The sequence below is a fragment of the Periophthalmus magnuspinnatus genome, chromosome 4 (genome assembly GCF_009829125.3).
Source record: "Periophthalmus magnuspinnatus isolate fPerMag1 chromosome 4, fPerMag1.2.pri, whole genome shotgun sequence".
NCBI lineage: Eukaryota > Metazoa > Chordata > Actinopteri > Gobiiformes > Gobiidae > Periophthalmus > Periophthalmus magnuspinnatus.
The window spans coordinates 16,513,926-16,532,147 of NC_047129.1; the positions used below are offsets into that span (position 1 = coordinate 16,513,926).

At 38.1% G+C, this 18,222-nt stretch overlaps 2 protein-coding genes across 8 annotated transcripts in view; both read right to left on the minus strand.

Annotated features, from left to right (window-relative positions):
• Window positions 1-432: 432 nt before the first annotated feature.
• Window positions 433-2,702, minus strand: ndufa7 (NADH:ubiquinone oxidoreductase subunit A7). The gene is made up of 4 exons (XM_033992106.2): window positions 2,587-2,702; window positions 2,285-2,334; window positions 1,467-1,604; window positions 433-535 (listed from the first exon to the last, which is right to left on the minus strand). Exons 1-4 carry the CDS (start codon window positions 2,635-2,637, stop codon window positions 445-447), a joined length of 330 nt encoding a protein of 109 aa, XP_033847997.1. The 5' UTR covers window positions 2,638-2,702; the 3' UTR covers window positions 433-444.
• A 1,206-nt stretch (window positions 2,703-3,908) lies between these two features.
• mast3b (microtubule associated serine/threonine kinase 3b) overlaps window positions 3,909-18,222 on the minus strand; it is a 35,751-nt gene continuing 21,437 nt past the window's right edge. For 4 of the 7 annotated variants that reach the window (XM_055221399.1, XM_055221400.1, XM_055221402.1 and 1 more), the window contains 19 exons: window positions 15,599-15,700; window positions 14,640-14,772; window positions 14,496-14,560; window positions 14,315-14,406; window positions 13,521-13,729; window positions 13,293-13,431; window positions 13,009-13,141; window positions 12,767-12,932; window positions 12,568-12,669; window positions 12,341-12,463; window positions 12,151-12,263; window positions 11,914-12,077; window positions 11,691-11,812; window positions 11,408-11,608; window positions 11,108-11,334; window positions 9,566-9,688; window positions 9,338-9,474; window positions 8,383-8,567; window positions 3,909-8,018 (listed from right to left, as the gene is read on the minus strand). In XM_055221399.1, the coding sequence (XP_055077374.1) occupies window positions 6,997-8,018; window positions 8,383-8,567; window positions 9,338-9,474; window positions 9,566-9,688; window positions 11,108-11,334; window positions 11,408-11,608; window positions 11,691-11,812; window positions 11,914-12,077; window positions 12,151-12,263; window positions 12,341-12,463; window positions 12,568-12,669; window positions 12,767-12,932; window positions 13,009-13,141; window positions 13,293-13,431; window positions 13,521-13,729; window positions 14,315-14,406; window positions 14,496-14,560; window positions 14,640-14,772; window positions 15,599-15,700 (3,558 nt within the window). In that variant the 3' untranslated portion in view covers window positions 3,909-6,996. The remainder of the gene's footprint in view (window positions 8,019-8,382; window positions 8,568-9,337; window positions 9,475-9,565; window positions 9,689-11,107; window positions 11,335-11,407; window positions 11,609-11,690; window positions 11,813-11,913; window positions 12,078-12,150; window positions 12,264-12,340; window positions 12,464-12,567; window positions 12,670-12,766; window positions 12,933-13,008; window positions 13,142-13,292; window positions 13,432-13,520; window positions 13,730-14,314; window positions 14,407-14,495; window positions 14,561-14,639; window positions 14,773-15,598; window positions 15,701-18,222) is intronic. The other 3 variants (XM_033992103.2, XM_033992102.2, XM_033992105.2) reach the window with 1 other exon arrangement.

Here is an 18,222-nt window from a genome sequence, read left to right on the forward strand (position 1 = left end):
ACTGCCATGGAACAGTGCTACATTTTCATCACTAATCTCATGCATAAGCTACTTTAAACTTCCAAAACTGGGCACAATTGTATGAACCTTATCATTATTTTTTTTTTATTATGCATATTTTAATGCTAGAACAGAAATAGTAAAAAATGGGAGGGCATTTTGTTGTTTCTACAGAAAATACAATGGTTTTTTATAATTCATTTAACCTTTAATTGTTACAGGAGTGAAAAATGTAACCACAGGACTAGTTGCATTCCCATATATAAATCTACACCTAGAACATGAATGTGTCATTAAACACAACATTAAACTTACTTCTTAAACCTTAGTGAAAATTAATTTAAATATCATACATGAACAGACTCAGAAGAAATGTACATATAAGATAGTTTATTCACATTTTTATACAGAAACTTAGAACACAGATGCCGTTCACCAGTCTGTTCAGAGGTAAGGCTGGTCTGTAGACAGAGGCGGTGGCACATACACTTTGCCTGGAGTGACTGGGAGCTTTGCAGGGGCTTCAGCAGCTTCACTAAACACAAAGCAAATCAATCTTTATTATTATGGATTAAAAACAACAACCAACTTTGGTGCATGTTACCAGGAATGCAACAACCCAGGTTTTTCAGCCCTGATACAGATTCTGATACTACAGCTTAAGTATCTGATACCCGATATTAACCAATACCAGTGCATAGACTGAAAACAGCATTTATTTACTTTAAACAAAAATAAAAGAACTGATTCAAAACATAGCTGTTATCTACCTCAAGAACAGAGATGGATGAAGTATTCAATTTTGTTACTTAAGTAAAAGTACAGATACAGAGGTGAAAAGTTACTCAAGTAAAAGTATCACATGAAAAAATCTACTTAAGTAAAAGTATTAAAGTACCTGTTCAAAAATATACTTTTACAATAAAAAGAAAAAGTATTTCACACAAGTGTTGTTAATTTGTTAAATGTAGTGATATTCATTAGAAAATTATACAGATTTTAGTCAGCAGTTGTAATACCAATCAATTTCTTAATTTTTCTTATGAATTGTGTGTATTTATTTTTGCTTGCTCAAAGCCAAAGCTTGAACTTCAAAACTAGTCAGGATGATATCCACGAACATGGTACAAATAACCCCCCAAATCATATGAAAATTACTTTTTACTTTTCAGTCCAGGTAAAAAATGTAGTGGAGTAGAAAGTAAGCAGTATTCACTTAATTAAAGTACAGATGCCTGTACATTTTCAAGTACGTTGTTATCTTCCACCACTGCTCAAGAACAACCTTGCATAAATAACAATTCAACCATTATGATTTTTACATACATTTTTACATCAAACCAGGATATTGAGTGAAGTGATATTTAGAAGCCAATATCCAATCCAAAAATGTTTTCAGCATCATTGCCGATATTCGATACCAGTACCGTATTGGCACATCCCTACATGTTATTGCCTTTGTTTACCTGCCAGAAGTAAGTGCCTTCTGTGTCGACATGACGATTGTGGGGGGTACAGATTCTCTACGCCCGTCTCTACTGTAGTAGTAGTTATTTGCAAACTTGTGACTTGGACCAACAGGTAATTTCGGTGGTGACTGTGTCCTGTGGAAAAAAAGTCCATATGAGGTAATATTTTCTAAAAAAGATAGCTGGGTTTAGTTCAGGCCCGAGTGTACAGGGGGGCAAAAGGCTAAATTGAAACTTAATTTAGAAAAGTTTGACACTAATAACAAACAGTATTGACTTTGCACCCCACTGAAACTCACATGCATCCTCTGTCTTTTTGGTCTGGACCTGGCACTTGATTTTGTTTTATTTATTTATTTGGACTAGGACAGTGCATATTAATCGATGTGTCAGCAAGCAGCTTTAACTCAGTTTGGCATTAAACGTATCTATATCCATGGAGACCAGCAGGTGACATCAGTTAGTTACAGGTCAGATCTATGGCAAGGGAAACCTGCCTACAGTAAGAATGCATGTTTCACAAATCAATAAAACACATATAATTGAATCATAGATCAGTTTAATACCATACTGTGGATCATTCCAGGTAAAGCTGTGACGTCTCCATGGAGACAAGCAAGTGGCAAACCCTCCAAGAAAAGTTACATAATGTACCTTTAATAAGTAAATAATCTATTGAATTTGAGCACATTTAGCAGACAACACATACAGCTCCAATCCTATATGAAATGTATGATGTCTGGATTTTACAAATATTTAAGAAGGTTTTGTATTTTAAGGTTTTGAAGAAAAAAAATATATGCAGAAATCTTTACCTCTTGGCTATTTCCTCATATCGCAGTTGAAGTTTGCTTTGCAGATCATGCTGAAAAACAAACTTAATTTTAACACCATCTACAACGAGCACATATTTATTTTAAACATGGACCAAAATACAGCTGCTTAAGGATCTGAACATGAAGAATTTTGCTATTAGCTTGTTGGTTGGAGCCTCAAACACTGGACAGAAGACGCATTTTTCTAAAACTTCCAGCTCGATTCGCTTACGGTTCTGCTAAACAATATCTAGTTTATTTACAGATAAGAACAAAAGGACATAAAATCGATTAAAACTTACCCCAGATAGTAAATTTCTCAACCTTTGAATAATTTTGGTTGCAGTCGCCATGTTTGCTGTTGTGAAGGGCACGGCGCTTCTTCAGGGTCAGGTGCACAGTGTTTGTCTTTGCTTTAGTGACGCCTAGTGGCCAACAAGAGGAACCGTGCAGCTGCAGAATGAAATACTGCTGGAAATTGTCTCTACTTGTGTCTAGTGAGTAGTGACTGATTAAAAATGTACTTAGAGGTCTTTTGAGGTCTCATAAGGCTTCAAAAGTTTTTATACAGATTTGATAAAGATTTGTGCTGAATTTTGTTAATCAGAAACAATAGTATCAATCATTTTTTCTAGCTGTCTTTAACTGTATACTTTTTGGTCAAATGAACATGTTAAAAATAGAAAATACTTTTACTTTTCAGTCCTGCTCAAAAATGTAGTGAAGAAGAAAGTACAGACACCTGCTCTCAAATGTAGTCAAGTAAAAATAAAAAGTATCCACTTTAAAAATAACTGAAGTACAAATTTTAGATATCTGTAGTTTACTTAAGTACAGTAGTTTTCCACTTTTTCTTCATTACATTCCACCACTGTTAATGACTCTTAATTACAGGTTTAGGTCTATCCCATAATAAAAGTGGGTGGAGTTGACATACATTGTACTATTAAGTCTATTTAAGTCTAATTATCCACCCAGTACTTTAAAATAATATTACTCAAGTTAAAGTACACAAAGTAGTCTAAGGAATTATTCAAGTAAGTGCCTGAAATAATGTACAAAATTAAAATGAATGAACCTCAAAAAGAGGAGAAAATAAAAAAAGAAAGAGAAGAGAAAAAAAAGTCATACCTGAAATAGTGAGGTAAGATTAGAAACACAAATGTTCTAATCATTTAATAATATAAACCCCAAAGCTTTTGTCATTTGCTTAGACTTACAGTGGGAAGATATTTACTCAAGTAAAAGTACAACACTTAAAAATATATTACTTAAAAGTATGTTGCCTGAAAACTACTTTAAAAAACAGGCTACATTTCAATAGTCAAGAAAATGCACCTCTAACTTAATACCACCCTCCTCTGATAAATATAGAATACAGTGGATCAGTCGAGTGTCCACTGATCAGAAGGCTGGCGGTTCGAATCACGCTCTTGACATAAACATTAGTTGGCGGTGCAATTCCAGCTCTCACAGAATACTGTCATTGTGCTGTTGGGCAAGACACTTAACCCACCTCATCTGTGTCTATGTACACTGGTGTATGAATGTGTGTGTAAAGAGCCGATATAAAAATGTGACCAATAGAAACACTACTATTTACAATAAACAACCAGACAAGAAATTCAAGAAATAAAATTTTTATTCCTTTTCACAAGAAAACACAGTACAGGGCACAGACGCCGATATACCATGCAGTCAAGTATTACAGAAGTGTGCTTGTGCCATGCAGCATGCACCAAAGAGACGTGTCCACAGAGAACAGCTGCACCTCACAGACTCAAGAGTGACAATACAACACAAGCTGAATCCTCAATTAAACAGCCACACAACAAAGGAACTATGTTTGCAGATATAGTGTAGTTCCTTTAAAGGCGCACTGTGTAACTTTGCTGATTGGAGTTTGTGCCACCTGCTTTTCCCTATGGAGATGTTATTGCATTGCCTGGGAAGTTCCACAGTCTGGCATTAAACTTGTATATGCTGCATTAATTCAATTACAGGTGTTTCTACTGTTAAAACAAATACCTTGGGAAAACATGCATTCTCACACTCACTAGGCTCATATGACCACAGACCTAAACTGTAACTTGGGCTGGTAGACTCACTCACTCTCTCGTGTCTCCATGGAGATAGACCAGTTTAATGCCATACTGTAAAACATTCAAGACAAAGCTTAAGCATCGTCGTGTACAAGCAGACAGCGTACCCACTGCTACAAAAATTACATAGTACACCTTTAAAAATAACACAAGTAAATAGATGAACATGTTGACGTTGGCTACTTCACATTTGAGAAGGTTTTGACATTTGAAGAAATCAGCTTGCTGCTAAATTATAACTGTTTTAGAACAAAAACGAGCATTTTCTCTGTTAACTTCCTGTGGTATCAAAGAACATAATAAGTATACAACCACAGTAGATATAAAGTGTTGGTACAGTACATATATTTGTTCAATGTAAACAAGTTTTGGCAACCTGCAAAAATAGCTAACAATTTATCTACATTATATATTTTGCCGTGCTTTTAACTGACAAGACTTTGCAAGACAGAACGAGACCTGTAGTTTGAAGGAGAAAACCAGTACAAAAATGCAGCAAAACTCACTGATTAAACCAATTTGCACTGTGGAAACGAAACCAAGTAAATCCAGTCTGTGCTATGTAGAAAATACTGTTCTACTAAAGAGTCCTAACCATAGACTGTATGTATGTGTGTGTGTAATATATATATATATATATATACATACATATATACAGTCTATGGTCCCAACCCAGTCGTGCACCAGTTCAACCTCCTGCATAAGCTCTTTAACATGTTTGGAAGTCAATTCAGCTTCAAAATATACAACACAATACAATATGTGATCAAACTAAAGACACAGATAGTAACGGTTTGAAGGAGCCCTGGGTCTGTCATCTTCCTCAATACAAAAGTCAGGTATAAATACATTAGTGCACATTTCTGTATTGTAAACATCACACACTGCAGGTTTAGGAGAATTTTGACACTTGTTTAAATGAAAACTGGATTGAACTGTTTTCAAAAATGTCACACTGATTGTGCCTCATCTATAGGTGTACTATGTAACTTTTATGCAGGTGGAGAGTTCGCCACCTTCTTCTCACCGTGGGGATGCTGTTGCTTTGCCTAGAATGTTCCGCAATATAGCATTAAACTTATCTCACTGGTGGCAACAGGTAGATGCTTTGTTTCATTCACATGTTTGAGTAAATTCATTATTATTAGTCTGTCTACATCTCTAAAGCTCAAAATGCTCTGTTCCACCTTGTGATGTCATGAAGCGATAGTTTAAGTTAACAGCTCCTTTTACTTTTAGCTCAGTAGAGATTGGCAATTCCAGGGTTGAAATTATCCAAATGATTGTAGTGAAGGTGTGTGGAGTTTTAAAATCCTGCATTACCACATGACACATGATGTCATGTGGTAATACCGGAGGACTACCTGTATTACCACATGACATCACAAGGTGGAACAGGGTCTTTTTTGCTTGCGAGAAGAGCTCAGGCTAAAAATGCAGGGTTTGTGTGTGAAACATGTGTAAATGAAACAAAACACAACTCCGGGTAGGTTTTTGATGAGGAAACATAACACAGAAAATTGCATAATATGGGCCCTTTAAAGTATTTCTTAACAATAAATACAGCTGTGATTTAGTAAATGTAAGATATACAAGGTTATTACAAATCACACTGTGGAACTTTCTAAGCAAAGCAATATCATCTCCATGAAGACAAGAAATAAAAAAGTTACATAGTACACCTTTCAGTTTCCCTGCATGTCATTTTGAAAACTACTTTAAATTAGGTCTCTACCATAACATGTGGCACTTTTAAGTTTACGAAATGAAATTGTGGTAGAATATCTCAGCTCATATCTACCTTTGCACACTGGCTTAGCATTAGCATCTCCAATGATATGGCATAGACGATGTGCTTTCATGGCACACAGCAATATTGAGACAACTGAACACCAATCTGACCTGGCTTAAAATGAATAACAGTGGGGTGCTTCAAGAAGAATGGAAGAACCTGCAAGCGCGTTTTCATTATGTTAAGTACTGAACTTGAAAAATAGTTCATTATTTCCCATGGTTCAAATTAGTTCGAGTGAATGTGCCTATAAAGAAAAAAAAAAAAAAAATGCTTTTGATTATGATATTGTGTGCCCCATTTTTCTGATCTTCAAAAACGTGACTCGATATAAAACACTGGAAGCTGTAAGTTTACATTTAAGACGTATCAAAAAATTAGAATCAGATCTACACATGGTACCTTTTGGTCCGGCAGCAAATTCAGTCCAGCATTGACAAACAACTGTGTACTTCAACGATTCAGGTAAAAAATAGACAATTATCTTTAAAAATCCAGTCAAAAGACGCAAACCACATTTTTACGAATACAAAATGTTTAGTTTTGGCTCTTCGACCAATGAGAACATCCCACATACCCTGCCTCTCTAACTCAAGAGTCAGATTAATTGAATAAATAATAAACAAAGCCTTCGAGCAGGTATTTACAATAGAAAAATTCAAGTAAACAAAAGTCTCACTTGGGCTCTCACACTCTTACACTTACACACAAGGAAATTAGCTAACAACGCTCTCAAGTTTGTGTAACAGATTGAGAATTCCCTTAACAACTTGCGTGTTACATTTGGAGGGGAGTTTTGACAGCAGAGCTAATCCGCGTTACTTCTTCAGATGTTCAGATGTTGCTTGTCTAACTTGAGCGTTGTCTTCAGTCTTCTTGTTACTGATAATGTTCAGTTTCTGCACTGACGTCTCCAACTCTAGCTCTGCGTTCTCGTTCGAATCCTCTCCGTCTGAACATGGCTCCCATTCGTCTTGTCCTTCACTTTCCGTTGACCCTTGTACCGCGATTTGAGGAACCAGAGTAAACCTGCGGACCACCGGGACCTCCAACTCCACCTCCCCACTGCTCTGCGTGCGACCCAGCGACAGGGACGGTCTGTAGGGGGCGTGCTGGAGCTGCGCTTGGGTTTGATTCAGTGGGGTTGGTGTGGAGCAGGTTTTCTCCTCAGGTTCGTCAAAGCTCACCTCTTGTACCGCTTCCTGCTTTTTGAAAGAATCCCGCCTCTCGGATAAGTTGAGCTTGCGCATCACGACAAGTTGCTCGGACCTGTCCAAACCAGAATCCCTTATTCTCTGTCCTGTGATGTAACCCCCCAGTCTGCCGTGTTCAGTCGCTATGTAACCACCGCTACCGCCGCAAGCACCCTCCGCCTCCGAATCCCCGAGAAGATCCGCCTCCCCGTAAAAGGGCACTTCCAAAGTATGCCTGCGGGGGGCGTAAGACTTTTTATCTACATGGTAAACACCGGATAGTTTCTCAGCAGACTGCACTCTCTTGAGCAGTGGGGAGCGAGGTGGTTCTGCGCTACGAGGCCGCACGTGTCGAACAATAGTGGGGGGAGATAGCGTTTTGCCATGGTACGCGTGAAAGGACTTCGCAAATCCAGGCAGAGGAGAGGGTGATCGCTGTGGAGAGAGGGGCTGTGTGGAAGACGAGGAGTTGCAAGCCAGAGGAGAAGGTGGGATGTTGCTTGTGGACTTGCGGCGGCCCACTTTAGTATATCTCTGTGTGCTCAGTTTGGAGCTAAGTCCGTGTAGTGAACTTGGGCGAATGTGTGTAGCCGGAGAACTTGGAGAGCTCGAGCAGGGAGAAGTGCTCTGAGGAGAGTGGTTATCTGCTAAAAGAAAGAAAAAGTTTTAAAGTTTTGTCTCTCTTTTTCTCTCTTTGTATGTTAAGCAAGGTATTTTTTATAGCCATAGTTAATGCTTGGTCAATCAGTTTAATGCCCTTCTGTGGAACATTCTGGGCAAAAGGTTAGATTAGCTCAAGCTCTGTCGTTACCGTTGCAATGAAGTTTAGAATTTAACTCGAAGTGCAATGAATAAAGTGCTAGCTAAAATTGCACATGTACAGTATGACATGTGCATGTACAAATGAGCAAGTGACAAAGACATATTTACAAGGAATAACATTTCCATGGAGACAAGAAGGTGGCAGGCCCCTCACCAGAAAAGTTACAGAGTGCACTGTTAAAATCTTACCAAAGGTCTGGTGATCAGGAGCAGGACTTCGGCAGGGTGTGGAGGGGCCCGGGGAGAGGCTGTGAGTGGGGGAGCCTGGGAGACTCTCACTGGAAGAGACGGAGTGATGGAGACCAGAGGAGAAACTACGACTGCTGTGCATCACGGTGCTCTGCTTGGACAGTTTCTTCAAGATGCTTCTTCTCCTGGAGTAAAGGAAACAGGATATTTATAACCCAGTGTAATCATGCAAGCAAATAAAAATAAATAAAACACTACCTGCTACTACTACTGCCACTGCCAACTGCTGCTACTACTGCTGCTAACTACTAACTGCTAGTACTACTACTACTGCTGCTGCTGCTGCTACTACTATTTTTATTTGTATAGCACTTTTTTAAAACATGGTGGTTACAAAGTGTTCCACATAATCCTATAAATAAACATGAGGATGCACAGTAAATGCAATTATCAAGAATGAGACACTTTAGTGGTTCATTTGCATCTATAATGAGTCAAAACTGTTATTTATTCATCTCTCTACAGCTCGAAACTTATCGTAGAACAGAAAAATACCAAAAACTTCCCCACTACTAGTAAAATTAAAATATTGACTAGAGATCATAGGGTTTTTTTCATGCCCGATGTTGATTGTTTAGAATCAAGAGAAACAAGCAAGCCCATTTTTACCACAAACCTATAAGAGTGCTGTGTAGTCAGCTTTTGTGCGGCTATCTCTTCGTATTAAAGCGTTAAAATAAAGCATTGTGTGTATTTTTTAGGCAGCAGATTGAACAAAACAAAATATTGACCCCTGCTGGACAATTAAGGCTGATGGGCAATACGCTAAAAAGGCCAAGTATCGTCTAGCTCTAGTACTGACCCCCAAAAACTACTCTTCCATTTACATTTATTAAAGTCGATATAGTAATGATCATGACAGGTCTACAGACAAGTCATGAAAGCATTCCCTGACCTGTCATAGTTGTCTCTCCTCTTACTCTTCTTGCTTCGACGTGCCATCTTTCCTTTGTGTTTGGTTTTCCGAGCTGGACCCACTTTGATTGACGAATTTTCCAGAGCAATTGTCTGAAGGCCCACCTTGTTTCCACTCTGCACATTATTAAGCACATTAAAGATGATCAAAAAACATTCAAAACTAAACATTTAAATATAATTTGAATAAGTAATGTGTAGTTCCTACCTTAAGCAGGAGTTCTATCATTTCTGGGTGGACTAGGCCTTGGACAGACTCTCCGTTTACGTGTGTTATGAGATCTCCCGTACATAGACCTGCCTGGTGAGCTGGGCTGCCCTCCTCCACACTCTGGACCAACACAGTGTAATGGTCAGTGATCAGTGGTCAGATCTATTAAAATAACTGGATTGGGTATTGCTGGCTTAGAGCCGTCTCGAGTTGGATTAGTGTAGTACTCATTGGTACTACAGTGAAAAAATCCCTCCTGCCCATAGAGGATTTTTCTCATAAAGAGAAATGTAATCACAAACTGCTCATGGCCGGCTGTCTGTGCACCTACAGATTCACAAAAGATACATTTTGTGGCGATTTTTACCTATAATCCAACTGTTGTCTTAAACGCTTTTTGATCGTTAGCTTTGGCTACGCTCTATGTCTGCTCTAGCAAAACTCAAGCCTGACTGATTAGAGCAGTCACGTGGTACGACATGAACGAGAATGTGAGCGATGTGAATAAGCCAAACTGTCATGAATGAGTCACAGGTTTAGAACAGGGTACAGAAGTGCCCTGGTAGCATAAACATTATAATTTGTAATTTCTATATTACTGTATTACTCCCTTGCCTCCTTCGCGACTGCTCCGCTCACTCTTGTCACTCAAAGTTTTATGGGAAAAAAGTAAAATAATACATTTTCTTTGCTACATAATTCCATATATCTTGCTTCATATATTTGATGTCTTCTGTATGTATCCAAAATGTAGAAAGTGGTAAAAATACTACTACTTGAATGAAATAGTATGTCCAAATTTTGACTGGTAGTGTACGCAGATCAACTTTTTATATTTTGTTCATTGTAAACCGCAAAATTGATCTAAAACGGCTCAATAATACAAATGGGACCGCTGACAAGAAAGGGGGGTAGGTGAAAACAGTAATACAGGACAGTACAAGATTATTGAAACACGCATGAAGAAATAAACACACTGAGTAAAATAATGATAAGGGAACTGTATAATATGGTTGAAGGTTCATAAAGGTTGAATTGCATAATGTGTCTACTTTAAAGGGCCCATATTACGCTATTTTCTGATCTATGTTTATCCATTTATCTATGTTTAACACACAAACCCTACATATTTAGGCTGAGCTCTTCTTGCAAGCAAAAAAATACCCTGTTCCACCTTGTGATGTCATGTGGTAATACAGAATGGATGCCACTGTGTTTAAACTCCATACACCTTCACTAGAATTATTTGGATGATTTCAGCCCTGCAGTTGCCAATCTCTACTGAACAAAAGGTAAAAGGTAGTCGTTAACTTTATAACTACCACTTCATGACATCACAAGGTGGACCACAGCATTTTGAGGTTTGGAGATGTAGATAGACTAATAATACAGCGTTACTCAAACATGTGTGAATGAAACAAATTACAACTCAGGTATGTTTTTGAGTTGGTAACAACATTGTAACATGACTAAAAGCTCACAGGAGTCAATTTTGTGTAATGTAGGACCTTTAAAGACTCAATAAGAGGGGCTTCTCACCGACACCATATGATGCACAGTGTAAACGTCACTGTCGCCCATGTACACGCGGATGGCCTGCACCGTGAAGCCAAACTTCTTCCCTGAGGTGTGGATGATGATGGGAGGCTTCAGGCTGCTGGGGCTGAAGGACAGATCCCGACTGGGGGAGGAGTCTCGAGACGAGGGGTTGGAGGACAAAGAGCGTGGGGAAATAGGACTTGGCTGAAGACCAGTGGGAGTATCATCTGTAAATAACAAACATATGTAAACTGCAGCTTCATGACATCAAAGCAGATAAATTAAAGCATACAAAAGTACCAGGTGTGATAATGAGAGACAGCGCAGACACTGAGGCTGACTTAGGGACTTTTCCTCCACACGGAAGTTTCTGTCTGTCTGGCGTTTCCAGCTGGTTACCGAATCGCCGAGGGCCAGTGGGGTCTTTGGGAGATGAGTGTTTTCCCCCAGTGCTGTTGCTACGAATTCGAATCCTTCGTAGGTTTGACACAACCACTTCAGCTACGAAATCAAAAGACAAATTATTAGCACCTTGTTTAATAAATTGTACGTTTGCAGATATAATGACCACAAAAACATTCACCTTCATCATCAGTGGAGAGTGCAAAGCGAGGCATTGTCTCCAGGCTGTGGGTGCTGCTCATTACCAGAGGACTAGTGCTCCGCTCAGACTGGGACGAGCTGGAGGAAGCTCTGGGGCGAAGGCTGCACATAGACATGTTCGTTATTTAGTGTAAATGCCAGAACAGTTTTCTATTGTTTCTATATTCTATATTTAATATAATCTATATTTAATGTACATTTACCTGGCCATGCGTCCTGAGTGCCGCCTCTCAACAGTGCCCTCTGCTGGAGCCTGAGAGGGACTGAGCCCCACATCCAGTCGGTCCTCTTTGTCCTCACTGTGGCTTCGATCTGATGAGAAACTCAGATTGGATGGTGTAGCCAGATATTCTGTGCTGCTGTAAACCTAAAAAACAAATATATTTTACTTAAATTCTTCTAATCCCATAAATACAAATATAAAGTGATCTGGTTCTTACTTTACTGAAGCGATTGGACCAAGACGCAAACTGTCGTATCTCTAAAGAGGACTCTTCATCATTAGTTTCCTCATCTTCATCAGATGCTAAATGGTGGTAGCGCTCTGAACGAGCTGAATACAAGTGAACATCATTAACAGAGAATGAAAAATGACGTACACAGATAGTATCTGTTCTATTAGTAACTTACTGTCAAAGTAGCTGGTGTCGTCCTCCGCCTCCAGCTGAGGGATAAACTCTGCCTTTTGTCTCAAGAGCCCATTCCAGTCCAAACCGAGGAAAAATGCATGCTGCTTCACCTCTGTGGTTCCACCTACAGTTACAGAAGAATTTGGTAAATAATTAAATGTATATTTCAGGTTGCTCCAAGCAAACACACTAAAAGCTGAAATGCTTGAGCATTGCGCATGTGTATACCAGTGCCGAGTCGTTCTAACGGACTCTGCCTTAACAAGCGGGTGATCAGGTCCTGGGCATCTCCAGGAAGCGCATCATCACCTTCAGGCCAGACTATTTCATCTAAGAATGAACAGTAAATACCCATTATAAACATGTTTCTTTAATATTAGAAAATACTTTTACAAAGTACAAACGAGAGATTCAAGTCATTATTTACCACTAACAACTTGTCCAAAAAGCTCTTCAGGAGTGTCACCAAAAAATGGTACACAGCCAACTAGAAACTCGTAGAGGATTATGCCCATGGCCCACCAGTCCACAGGCTTCCCATATCCCTGACGGAGGATGACCTCTGGAGCGATGTACTCTGGAGTCCCACAGACCTGCACATACAAACAATGGCACTTTATTTAATTAAAAGTTCAGCAGTTTTGCTTCTCATCATGAGTCTCATCTCACCTGTTTGTCAACAAACTCTCTCGTGTCTTTCTCCATATGACCCTCATAGAGGTTTGTGGTCATATTCATAAGGCCAATTTTCGACAGGCCAAAGTCCGTCAGCTTGATGTGCCCCATAGATGTAATTAACAGACTAGTGGTAGAAAATAACAGTGTAACAGTGAGCAGTCATCCATCCAGTCATCAAGTGTATGTGAAGTACACAGAGCCAGGTCAAATGAGCCACAACCTTTAATACGTTGGCTCGTTATAAACTCCTTCAACAGAATAAGCATCACACTTACTTGTCAGGTTTGAGATCTCGATGCACAATGCCATAATTATGAAGGTACTCAAGAGCCAAAACTGTCTCAGCAAAGTACATCCTTGACATTTCTACAGGGAGGGGGCCCATGTTTTTGAGCAAAGTGGCACAATCTCCACCTGGAAAAACAACACATTTGAAACGCCTTTCTCTATTATTTTTCCTCTATATAAAGTATTTACCCCCAAACCCTATAAAGTATTATTACCTTCCACATACTCCATGACCATGCAGAGGTGACGCCGTGTTTCAAAGGAGCAGAACATTGACACAACAAACGGGTTTTCTGCAAATGTTAGAATGTCCCGTTCCACAAATGCTTGTTGGATCTGATTCCTCAAAACTAGATTTTGACGATTTATTTTTTTCATTGCAAAGCGTTGTCGTGTCTCTTTGTGACGGACCAAATACACAGCCCTGGAGAACAAAATGGCATAGTTACAACTTAGGGCCAATATTACATTGTTTTCTGATCTGCGTTATAATGTTGTTTCCTCATCAAAAAACGATCCCAGAGTTGCATTTTGTTTCATTCACATGTTTAACACACAAATCCTGCATATTTAGGTTGAGTTCTTCATTCAAACAGAAAACACTCTATTCCACCTTGTGATGTCATGTTATACAGGAAGTGCTCCATTGTGTTGTTAAAATCCATACACCACCACTAGAATCATTTGAATAATTTCAGCCCTGGGATTTCCAATCTCTACTGAACAAAAAGTAAAAGGTAACCGTTAACTTTAAAACTATCACTACATGACATCAACAAGGTGGAACAGAGCATTTTGAGCTTTGGGAATGTAAACAGACTAATAATAAAGTGTTACTCGTACATGTGTGAATTAAACAAAACACTCCAGAACTCCAAAACTCCAGATATGTTTTTGATAAGGTACCGATATTGCAACATGGGTTAACGCTCACAAGAATCAATTTTGTGAAATATAGGACCTTTACACTTCAGTACAGTAGTGTTTTTTTCTAGTACTTCTGGCTTACCCGTAGGCACCGTTGCTTATTAGTTTGATGGTCTCAAAATCACTTTCAAGGGGTTTTCTTCTTGTTGGGGTCAAGGTTTGTGGCGCTTTATTCTACAAAGAGAAATTAAAGATTTGACTATATAATATAATGTTATGATTAGCACAACACTGAGTAACACATTTACAGTGTGCATGTTTACCTCTGCAGTGGGCTCTGGTTCAGCAGACGCTGTTGGACTTGCATCAAACTGTTCTAGCTGGATTTCTAAAGGAGAGAAGAGGAAAATGTATTTTACTACAAATACATGAAAGGATGCTGCCATTTTTGTCAAACATGTGTTTACCTTCGAGGGGGTCTCTTGTGAGTCCAAGCTGGTTGATAATATATCGAGGGATGTCGGTCTTGATACCTTGTCCAACTTTGGCATGACCCTCTGCTGCCTCAAGAAGATGATAGAACTCCTCTGGATCAAATTCCTGTAAAGAAATCAGTTAATGGGTTTTGGGATGCAACAATTAGAGGTCTCAATATAAGGGTCATAATAATCAGAGGATTCTGATACAGTTCAGGCCTCATGAGAACAAATGGATATGTTTTCTAGGGAAACACCAATACCAGTATCAAATATCAGCACTGATCCAGGAGACATTGGTTCCATGACATTGGTTTAGCCGATATCCTGTTTGGGCATTTGATTGGATGTTATAAGTACAAACTACTAATTTTAGCCTAGAATGTTTATAATGTTTCATACAGAGCTGTTCAACAATTACCTGCTGGATGAATAACAACTGTATACATTTTGGAATAAGTTAACTGTGTTTTGATGGAAATAAAATGCCCTTTTCAGTCTCTATATGTTTAGTTTATTACTTTTTATTATTAATAATATTATTTTTGTTACATATTTGTAATATTTAAAACACAGTATAACAGAAAAAAAATAGGTCAAAGGATGGTTATAATGACATAGTACAAGTATAAAGCAAATATCCACTTCACATTTGTTACTTCTAAATCTGTCATAGGATAGTCATCCCTCTATTCATTTCAAGGTAATTATCAATAAACACCTTTTTAAAAATTTGAATACAGCAGAGCTACGCCTTTGTGTTATGTTTTTTTCCCTGTATCAGTCAAAGTGTGGCACAATTAACGTGCTGAAGCAGTGACGTGTGCATGTTGCGTCACTCATGTCTATTGTATTATGAGGGCTGTGCTGTTGCATCCCTAACTGAGTCACACACATTTTCTTTGCATTGTCCTTTTGTTTTTTTTAACATTTCTTTGTTTTTTATTTACCAGGCACTCAAGCAGGCGAGCTGGTCTTGAGATGATGATGAGGAGTTTCTTGACAAGCTGAATAATGATGGTGACCTCTTCACTTTCTGAGCGCTCATAAGCCTGGACAAAACAAAACAGGAAGAAGCAATAAATGTGTTTGTCTGGTTATGTAACACACGAATACTAGAACCTATATATGAACCTCCAGGGTCACATTGGCTCAGTTATGTCAGACATTCACTAAATAAGGGCTGTGTTCGGAGGTACTCTGTGGTATGTAGTGATAGCATTCAAGAACAGGACAGAGAGTACTCAGCTGATGGAGATAACATTTAACTTCGAATGGAAGTAAAACCAGAGACAACATCTAAAAACAACAGGATAATAACAGCCAGGTGTGGAGTAAGTGATGGGTCGTTCTTCGTAATGGTGTCTTAAATTTAAAGCAAGTGTAGCAATAATTGACTAAGGATGTCAATTTTGCTACGTTGATCGATAATTGTGATTTTTTATTTATTTGGGCTTGACTATATAACTACAAAAACTAGAAAATTATAATCATGAGGATTTTAGAGTCAAAAATACATAATTTCAATTCAGTTTGTACAGCAAAAAAGTAAATCTACATTACCGATCAAAAGTTTGGACATACCATCTCATTCATCATGTTTTCCGTGTGTGTATATAAAATACAGAAGTAGTAAACATAAAGAAAACAAAATTTAACAAGAGGGTGTGTCCAAACTTTTGACTGGTCGTGTATGTTCAAACAACACAAGTCAAATTACGTAGTGAAAAAATGTTTAATATTTAATTTACTTTTTTTCTTGACAAAACAAAGAGTGGCTACTTTAAGGATTTGAATATAATTTTTTTTTCTTCGCTACATAATTTCTTATATTTGACTTCATATACTGTGATGTATTTTGCATGTATATAAAATGTAGAAAGTAGTAAAAATAAAGAAAAAAAAACTGAATGAGAGGGTGTGTCCTGACATTTGATTTGTAGTGTAAATATTTTAATCCGGCTGGTTACGTCATGTTTATCTATGAGTTTGTCTAACACACTGGTGTATGACAAATTGGTTTTCTAAAGCGGGCCACATACTAAGAAGGATTAACTGTTTTGTTATGGTGTCAATAATCTTCAATAATAACGAAATCAGAAAGTGTGACATCCCTAATATTGACAAAACATGTATAATGAGCTACTTAACTTTATACTTTCACATTGCTGACCAATATATAAGACACCAGCCACAAAGGGTTTACACTGCATGTATCGACTGGTACAATAACCATCCTATCGCATCTAACTTAAAAACTATTATGCAAAGAATTTCTGTGTTTACATAGTCCCTAAAATGGAGGACAGCTCTTGTTTGACTTGCATGGGAACAGACTTATCAGTTCAGCTGGAGGTAAGTCGACCAGGCCTTCTGTCTGACAGTATGCAGAGACACAGGGAAAAGGGTTGCTATAGTAACTAACATTTTAACACAACAGATATACGACTTGTGACAAAAGTACTTCTCAAAAATACTGACAAATTCCACTATTGCTTTGTATATTCAGCTATCACGCACTCATTGAGACCGTAAGACTCCTCAATGCTATGAAATAAAGCCGACTACTGCAATGTCCTAAATGGTATAAAAGCTTTATAAAATATATTTCTTTTATAAATTTCAATTGGTAGGAGTTAGACAGTTAAAAATAGTTTTGGAGTGTGAAAGTTCAAAGAATGTTTCAGAGTAAAGAAATTAATCAGTTATATTCTTGCTATTAAAGTACAGATAAGACTGCTGTTAAAATACCTGTTCAATAAGCCGTATCGATAAGGGTCGATACATCTACGACATCCATCCCTATTAGTGGTTTTCAGATTAAGAATGTGATGATGTCAAACTCCCAGATACGGGGACAAGAGCCAGATTTCCCCTTTGATAGCTTGGTGTTCTCATACTAAATATCTAAGAAGTAAAAGTGTTGAACCTGATGTCATCACTGTAAAAACTTGCGCATAATGATTTTTAATGTCTGTATGGACTGTAGGAAATATAATGTACTGGACATTTTATTGCATTTTACTGCTAATGCTAATGATGAACTGTTAGTTTTATAATGTAATTGGAATGAAATGGGCATTTTTAATGTGTGTTCACCTGCCCAGGGACTGCAGGTGGAAAGTAGCAGTAGCTAAATCTGGTACAAATCATCTTTTCTTTTTGTAAGATTAATGAATTTCTACACGGTCCCTGACAAATCACGAATGAAGGGGGAAAAAAAAGGTAATTTGAAACATAAATCTGCATTTTAACAATTTTCATTTAAGCTCCCACCCCACCTGTAGAATTTGCTGTTGGCCTATATAATGTTGTGATCTCATCTGAAACCCAGCAGTTCACCGTGTGATCGGTGTAATGTGACATAACTGTAGGCAGAAGGCCATGCATTCAATAGCTGATGTTCAAAGTGAAATTGCATTACAGGGCCCATACTACACTATTTTCTGACCTATGCTTAAATGTTCTCATCACAAACAGACCTGGAGTTGTGTTTTGTTTAATTCACACATGTTTAACACACAATCCCTGCATATTTAAGATGAGTTCTTCTCTCAAATGGAAAACACTGTTC